General features: G+C 42.1%; 1 protein-coding gene across 1 annotated transcript; it reads left to right on the top strand.

Annotated features, from left to right (window-relative positions):
- The first annotated feature begins 576 nt into the window (after positions 1-576).
- On the top strand, positions 577-8,327 carry LOC144688666 (phosphoenolpyruvate carboxykinase, cytosolic [GTP]-like). The gene is made up of 9 exons (XM_078555490.1): positions 577-690; positions 1,168-1,421; positions 2,309-2,490; positions 3,211-3,414; positions 3,549-3,736; positions 4,632-4,794; positions 4,921-5,277; positions 6,086-6,181; positions 6,688-8,327. Exons 2-9 carry the CDS (start codon positions 1,198-1,200, stop codon positions 7,140-7,142), a joined length of 1,869 nt encoding a protein of 622 aa, XP_078411616.1. The 5' UTR covers positions 577-690; positions 1,168-1,197; the 3' UTR covers positions 7,143-8,327.
- The last annotated feature ends 225 nt before the right edge of the window (positions 8,328-8,552 follow it).

Raw genomic sequence — 8,552 nt, 5'->3', positions numbered from 1 at the left:
TCAGGCCCCCATTCCTAGCCAATCAACAGACAGTGACACTGACCATGTTATCAGTCCATCAACTCTGGAAGTGTAGCTTAGCTTTGTAAAGACTGATTGGATCATTGGCCCTGTCTGATTGAATGGAGTGTCACCCCCCTCCCCCCCCGCCACCCATAAGCCTCACACAGCACTTTTTGGATATGAAAACAACACACGGGTTGCATCAGAACTTGGCCAGAGTCTGACACTAGAACTTTCAGCAAGCACTGCAACTTGCCTGCCTCAGCTGAAATGAAAAGAAAAAGCACATTTTAACAGCTATTGATCACTGATTGTTGAAACAGATTATTGGCTAGATTATGTATTAACTGCATCCTTGAGGAGGTGTGGCTGTTGCATATTTTCAAAGCTATTGATTGCTGATTGCTGAAATAGATATTAAGAGTACAGATTGCTGTCACCGGATTACGTATTAACTGCGTTCTCAATGAGATGTGTTCACTCTCAGTGACGAACATGACAGGCCCCCTTATTCCTGAGCGGTGGGAGGTCCTCTAATTCTGTATTTAAAGACACAGGCAGCATAGCAAAAGCACATCAGACACCTGAAGAACTTCAGAATTCAAGGTGCTTGACAGAAGAAAAAGAAGTTAGAAATCAGACCGATTTCAACTTGAAACTGCTCTTGAGACAGATCTATTGAGCAGAGTAAGTAAACCTCAGTACAATGTGATGCAGGTTAATGATCAGCATTTATAGAAATAGATGGTAATGTGGAACAAAATGTGCATTTTACAATTTTGACCTTACGTGTGTTTTTATCACAGATTACTTTTTCATATTACTGAGAATTTTTCATTATTTCCATTCTTATTCCATCCTTCTTCTCTGTCTCTTTGCCTCGCATTGTCTCGAGCTTCATTGTGCTGAGAAAGATTTGCAACTTTAAGATAAACTGTGGGATTCATGTCCCTTTCAATACAGATTTCATCAGATTATCTTTTTTTAATTATTCTTATCCTGAAGGATTATTCCAGTAATTGATGCTTTTAGCTATGAAAATACTGTGATAATAATTAGTGTATAATACTTTCCTTTTCTTTAGTTCATATGAATACTCTGCCATAATCAAGACACCAGTGCATTCTGACCGCTCTTAGCAGTGACATAATAATTGTTTTACAGGTTCTTTCCGATCCGTTTCTCGAAGAAGACATGGCCCCACAGGTCCAGTCTCAGCCCCAACTCCCTCTGAATGTGGTTCAGGGGGATCTGAATACCTTGAGCTCTGCAGTGAGAGACTTTGTTGAACAAAGTGCGAAGCTGTGTCACCCGGACAGCATTCACATCTGTGATGGCAGTGAGGAAGAAAACAGGCAGATTTTGTCCCTGATGGAAGAGCAAGGGATGATCAAACGTTTGCACAAGTATCAAAACTGGTGAGCAGCATTTTCCTCTACAAGTCTATACGTTTTGATAATGTTTTATTATCAATTTTAGGCGTGCAATTATTCACTTTTGCATCAGTGACATACAATCCCAGGTCAGGAATACAAGGGTTACATGCAGAGCAAAGCTCCCTCTATATGCATCTGCACTAGCTTCAGAAGAGTATTTGCTGCTATCCAGTGTGGCCTTTCCACTCACCAAGCCAGCTGTTTGTAACTCCTGGGTGAAATTGCTGGTTCAATAACAATATGCAGCCAATTTGCTGTCCACTTATTCATATTCTTATGCCCTTAATGCACAAGAGGTGAATGGACAGAGATCCTGCCACCCGCAACATCTGATCAACAGAGAATTTCATGTGACTATGAAATGACATTAAGGACAACGCAAGTCATTTAATTGTATGAAAGCAGTGACAAGCCCGAAAGAAGGGAATTAATTTAAAAGTTGAGGGTTGAAAGCCTGACTAGAGTTGTAAGTAATGAAAATTCATTGACATCAAGCAAAAAGCGAGTTTGTCTCTGTAGCAGAGACAATCAGAACATGAGTCCAAGAGGTATTCACCTTGCTATACTCACCAACATATGAAACATAAGATAGAACACACAGCACAAAGTTCACTGCCCTTCTCTTCCACAGTGTCTCACCACACAGATGCATTACATTCAGTCTAAAAACTAGGTTTCTCACAGAAACGTCCTGCAAAGGGCTTTCAGACCATGGACATATCGGACAAATGAAAGAGCTGATTTCAGTTCCAGCCTTCAAATCTCAATCACACATTGAAGGGACGTATTCTTGAATTGTGAAGACAATTGACTCGCCCTTAAAGCAGGAATCGCTGTGACTGAATTGGATTAATGTTTGCTATTTCTAGCTGGTTGGCTCGCACGGACCCCAGGGATGTTGCTCGTGTGGAGAGTAAAACCGTGATTGTGACCCCTGAGCAGAGAGATACCATTCCCATAGCAAAGAGTGGAGTCAGCCAGCTTGGGCGTTGGCTGTCAGAGAAGGAGTTTGAAAAGGCGTTCAATGCTCGATTCCCGGAATGTATGAAAGGTACAGACATTAATTCAATCTGGGATATTTCTTAGCTATTCCTACTGCATAACCACTTGTGAGTTATTACTCAATGAAGGTGCAGTGATTATGTCACAGTTATTGACTCTTCCGTGTGAATGTATCACACTAAAGCTGCTCAAACATTCTGTTCACCTGCTTCTCACCCTACACAACACCTTAAACGGAGCTCCTGATCTATCAAGGAGGATCCAGGATCTCTGCTGCTAACTGTGACAGCTTCTGACTACTTACAAACATCCTATCTGCACCATTCAGCTGCCCTAACTACAGCACTGTAGTTGACAAGTTTGCTTATTCCAGGGAGACTCAGTAACTGGCATGAATGATGCAGAATGCAGATGGTGGCAGATGCCAGCCAGAGGTGCAACCAAAATCAAAGAAACTTTTATCCCCACCCCACCCCTCAGTGTGTCACAGTACAAGTACAGGTGCAAGGGAGTTTGGGGCTTGGATAGCAGACAGAAATTCTGAGCTCCACTCTTGTGGTTTATGACCTCATCCTAACCCATTGATGAGATAACTGTCCTGGCGTTACTCACAATGTTTGTTATTTGTTGTAGTTATGTAAATGCTGTAATAGACAGCTGGAATTATCACTGTACCTGAGCTTAATCTTGTGTTTTTAAGGATTTAAAGATCAAGCAAATTATATCCCAGAATAGTTTTAGGATTGACTTTCTTCCTGTAAATCTCTAGGCCGTACAATGTACCTGGTTCCATTCAGCATGGGACCTGTGGGGTCACCTCTGTCTAAGATCGGGATCCAGCTGACAGATTCACCTTATGTCGTGGCCAGCATGAGGATCATGACTCGCATGGGATCAACTGTACTGGAGACCCTGGGCAACGGCCAGTTTGTCAAATGCCTTCATTCAGTCGGATGCCCTTTACCACTAAAGAGTGAGTTTGGATTCAGCATCTTTGGATTAATTATTGCTGTCTGGGTGTGGGGGAGAGAAGGGGAGACAGGTCTTTTCCTTTGATGCAGGAGCTTTTCATAGAGCTTTGGTTGACAATCCATCTCTTGTATTTAGGGCCACTGGTCAATAACTGGGCCTGCAACCCCGAGCTGACACTGGTTGCCCACATACCTCAGTGCAGAGAGATTATTTCATTTGGGAGCGGTTATGGAGGTAACTCACTGCTGGGGAAGAAGTGCTTTGCTCTGCGCATTGCCTCCAGGATTGCTGAAGAAGAGGGTTGGCTGGCTGAACACATGCTGGTAAGAATACAGGAGATACTCTTTGCTGGATCTTTAACAGCTGTAGTTTGTCAGTAGTAAGACTCTTGCCTGTGAAAGAAGCAAACTCCTGAAATAACATGAATATTAAATTTAAGCCCTGCATTATGGTGTTGGCTGAATTGGTAGCCCTCTCACCTTTGACTCAGAGGTCATGGATCCAAGACCCAGTCGAGAGATTTGAGAACATAATCCAGGTTGACAATCCAGTGCAGTACTGAAGGAGTGTAGCATAGTCAGAGCTGCCGTCTTTCAGATGAGACATTGTCCCATCCTGTCCCTCATGTGGGCATAAAAGACTCCACACCATCATTTGAAAACTAAAGTGTGTTTTTTTCCCCTAGTATCCTGGTCAATATTTACCCCTTAACCAGCATCACTAAAAAAAGTTGATTTGGCTATTATCACAATATTGCTTGTGGGACCTTGCTGTGCACTTGTTGGCTGCCACGTTTCTGACATTATATCGGTGACTACACTTCAAAAGTACATTATTTGCTATAATGTGCTTTCGGCCACCATGAGATATTAAAAGGTGCTATATAAATGCAAATCTTTCTTGTCCTGCACAGTCGCTAGACAATGAGTAATATTTCTCAGTCTGACATTGAGCTTAATAATGCCTTAAGTTTAGGTTAAATGAAGCATTTTGGGTGTATTTTACTGGAGGAATTTAAATCATTTGGGATCGGCTGTGTAGCATGTGAGATATGACGGTGAGGAAATGCTCAATAGTGAGACATTGTTCACCCTGTGTCAGTGTGAACACACACACTGAGTTTCACATGTTAAATTTCTTTTGTCAAGCCAAATAGACTGTAGCCCAGGGTCAGCGCACAGACATCATTTGCTCATCAGCTCTCCTCTCCCTCCCCAGATCCTGGGAGTAACCAATCCCAAAGGCCAGAAGAAGTACATTGCTGCTGCCTTCCCCAGTGCTTGTGGGAAAACAAACATGGCCATGATGAATCCGACATTACCTGGCTGGAAGGTTGAGTGCGTGGGAGATGACATCGCCTGGATGAAATTCGACAAACAAGGTTTGTTGGTCTCGGCATCTTGCTGTAGTTTAAGGCAGATGTGAAATGATTAGATGGGGAAGTATCCATTGCCTGGTGAAAGTCCAATGAGTTTATTAATATGTCCCTTACTGGACCTTCCCACAGGTAACCTGAGAGCAATCAACCCAGAAAATGGCTTCTTTGGTGTAGCTCCCGGGACATCTGTAAAAACAAATCCAAACGCAATGGAAACTATCAGCAAGAACACCATTTTCACCAATGTAGCAGAGACCAGCGATGGGGGAGTTCACTGGGAAGGGATCGATGAAACTCTGTCCCCGGGCATCACAGTGACTTCATGGAAAAACAAAAAGTGGAGTCCAGAAGATGGAGAACCATGTGCGCACCCCAACTCCAGGTTTTGTACTCCTGCCAGACAATGTCCGACCATTGACCCAGACTGGGAGTCTCCTGAAGGGGTTCCCATCGAAGGAATTATCTTCGGAGGACGGAGGCCAAAAGGTACAATAGTCTAATCTGTGGACCAACACAGCGAAACATTAGAGACAGATCCTGTCAGCTGTGCTAGTATTGTGCTGGACTGCTGCTTAGAGAGTTCAGGATCTTGGCAGTGGACATTAGGTGAAATGACAAAAGTGGGACAGTTGTGCAACAGTATTAAAACATACGTATGAACTGAGCAGTGGATAACAGACCATTACGTAGTAACTACATAGTATTTACAGCTTAGTACTTACAGCAGGCCATTTGACCTAACAACCTATGTCAGTGTTTATCATGCACATGAGCCTACTTTAACCTCACCTCCATCTCACCCTATCAGCATATTCTTTTATTCCTTTTTCCCTCATTCCTTTATCAATGTTTCCCAGAAATGCATATTCACCTCAAAAATTCCTTGTGGTATCAAGTTCCACATTCTAACTCTGGGTACAGAATTCACTATTGGATTTATTAGTGAACATGGTCTATTAATTGACCTTAGTTTTGGACTCTTCCACAAGTGGAAACATCTCTACATCGACCCTGTCAAGTGCTTTCATAATCTTAAAGTTCTCAATCTGGCCACCCGTCAATTTTCTATTGCTCGACAAAAGAGCCCCAACCTATTCAATCTTCCCTGATAGGTACAACCTCTCAGTCAATTTTGTAAATGTGTATCTCCAAATCCCTCTGCTCCTCCTATTTAGACACTTGTTTTCCAAAGAGTATGAGGCCTTCTTTGGTCTGCCTACCAAAATGTACTATCTCACACTTATGTATACCGAATTTCATTATTTCAAAGATATTCCTTGTCATTCCGTTCCAGGTGTCCCTCTGGTTTATGAAGCTTTCAACTGGCAGCATGGCGTTTTCATCGGAGCGGCCATGAGATCAGAGGCCACAGCTGCAGCAGAACACAAAGGTATGAGAGTAACAGTGGGACACAGAATGCAGTAACACTGGGATACAGAATGCAGTAACGCTGGGATACAGAATGCAGTAACGCTGGGATACAGAATGCAGTAATACTGGGATGCAGAGTAGTCGTATGACACAGAGCACACCAGTAACACTGGGATACAGAGTAAGGAAGTAACACCAGGACACGGAGTAAAGCAACAATTCGACACAGAGTAAAGCAGTAACACTGGGACACAGCACACCAGTAACATTGGAACACAGTACACCAGTGTCCTGCAATTCCTAATGTAAAGTGAATACAAGTGGATGTGGTGTGTGGAGCCTACTGACATTCACTATCTGAGTTCACACATGAAACAGAGAAGCTAGCACTTTAAACGTTGAGTGAAATGGGATGGTTAGAATGTGGTGTTATTTATCTCCATATGAATATACTATTAACTTGGGTAGTTCCTGTGTCACCCTCAACACCAGATCTTCATTGCTCCTTTTGTCATTGTTTCTCAGGTAAGGTCATTATGCACGACCCATTCGCCATGCGGCCTTTCTTCGGGTACAACTTCGGCAGGTACCTATCGCACTGGCTCAGCATGGAGCACAGGACCAGCTCAAAACTTCCCAAGGTCTTCCACATCAATTGGTTCCGCAAAGATAATCAGAACAACTACCTGTGGCCAGGCTTTGGGGAGAACTGTCGGGTTCTGGAGTGGATGTTCCGGAGAATCGAGGGAGAGGACTGCGCCAAGCTGTCTCCTTTGGGCTTCATTCCCGCAGATGATGCCCTGAACCTCAAGGGCCTTGGCAATGTGAACATGGACGCACTCTTCAGCGTTGAGAGAGAATTCTGGGAAGAGGAAATAGAAGCGATCCGAAAATATTTTGAAGATCAGGTCAACACCGACCTTCCCAGTGATGTGGCCAATCAGCTGCTGCAGTTGGAACAAAGAATTAATCGGTTGTAACATAGGAAAAAAAGGCAATAAGGAATAAGCCATGATTATTTCATTTAAATTGTCCTGAATTGGCATTCTGGAGCTCATTGTTTTTTGATATCATGAGTTAGATTTAACTTTGCATGCACTTAGGAATGCTGGAGATTCTCTATATTTACTAATATTTTTACTTGAAAACAATGGACTCAGGTAAAAAAGAAAATACCCCCTTTAAACAGGAGGTTTCATATTTAGGAATATAGAGTTCTATAGGATGACTGTGTGCCTTTTATGGTCTAGAATTCCATTTTTAAGAGTATATCACAATGCTGCCTGTTGCTTGGCTGTGCAAAGGAAACATAGCTTTAACTCACTCTTTGTTAGTGCGAATTCAGTCTGATGGAGACTTTTGGAGGTTTGAATATATGAGCAGCTTTAGATTTGGCACTAGCTCCACTACTTTTGCAGCTTACACTGAAAGAAAAGGTTAACAGGCGCAACACGTCCTGTAACTGATCAGCAATTCCTGAGTTGTACTTTCATTTTTGGAGCAGTATGATTTTGATAGCTTTATAACCGGTAGCACATCTGGGGCAACTTGGATCAAAACTGGAATCCTGGTTTAAAAGCATAGTTTATGCAGTGGAGAAGATTCCTTTGTTCACACATTTCCACTAGTGCTCTGATTCCCTGCAAATATAATCTCACAATGCACATTTCTATTCCTGTTTTGAGATTTAGCAGGGCTGTACTGGAGAGTCCTTCAGATCTCAGGAACAACCTGTCCTGAACATATATTAATCCCATCAGCTCCCAGGAAAGATATGCAATAAGTGAACACATGCAGCAATATAGTTTTAAGTCAAGAATTTCTAGCTTTAGTTTTTTTTAAATTATGTGATAAAGTTATTAATTTATAGATAAGATGCAGCCAGCACCACAGTGATGTAATTGCATGACTGGTCAATCGCCAGTGGCTCTGCAAGGCGTATAAATACAGTCCAGCATCAGACAAGACATGCATTGGATTTGACAATGAAAAAAATTCAAATCACTTATTGAAGCAGAATTATCTTAATCTGTTCAAATTTTAAATTATTATTCTGGAACAAACTTTGAGTATATGTATGTTATCATTCAAAATGTTTCAGCTGGTAAGTTTGTTGTTTATACACACTGTTTCTTTTAAATAAATACTTATCCTATTGTTTTCAACATTTTGAATTTTATTTAACCACATCCACCATTTGGGATGTTTGTGTCCAACCCTTTTTAAGCTTCCCACATCAGCCTGAAAGTTGATCCCTGGAGTTTTTGGTCTTAAAGGTTTTTGAATATCTGGCCCAGGTTTTTCTGTAAGTGGAGGCTGCTGGTAAAACTCAGAAGTATTGTGATGTGATTTTCTTAACCACTTCAGTTTGTAGTTTATCTGAGACAGTT

The sequence above is a fragment of the Cetorhinus maximus genome, chromosome 13, assembly GCF_964194155.1.
Source record: "Cetorhinus maximus chromosome 13, sCetMax3.hap1.1, whole genome shotgun sequence".
Classification (NCBI taxonomy): domain Eukaryota; kingdom Metazoa; phylum Chordata; class Chondrichthyes; order Lamniformes; family Cetorhinidae; genus Cetorhinus; species Cetorhinus maximus.
The sequence above is the reverse complement of the archived record's forward strand: the minus strand, read 5'-3'. Positions and strand labels throughout refer to the sequence as shown.

Bases quoted from the DNA above. Each gene is read 5' to 3' on its own strand.
- LOC144688666 (XM_078555490.1), top strand. From the start codon at position 1,198: ATGGCCCCACAGGTCCAGTCTCAGCCCCAACTCCCTCTGAATGTGGTT. The intron at 1,422-2,308 runs GTGAGCAGCATT...TGCTATTTCTAG, and splicing joins TTGCACAAGTATCAAAACTG to CTGGTTGGCTCGCACGGACC. The intron at 5,278-6,085 runs GTACAATAGTCT...ATTCCGTTCCAG, and splicing joins CGGAGGACGGAGGCCAAAAG to GTGTCCCTCTGGTTTATGAA.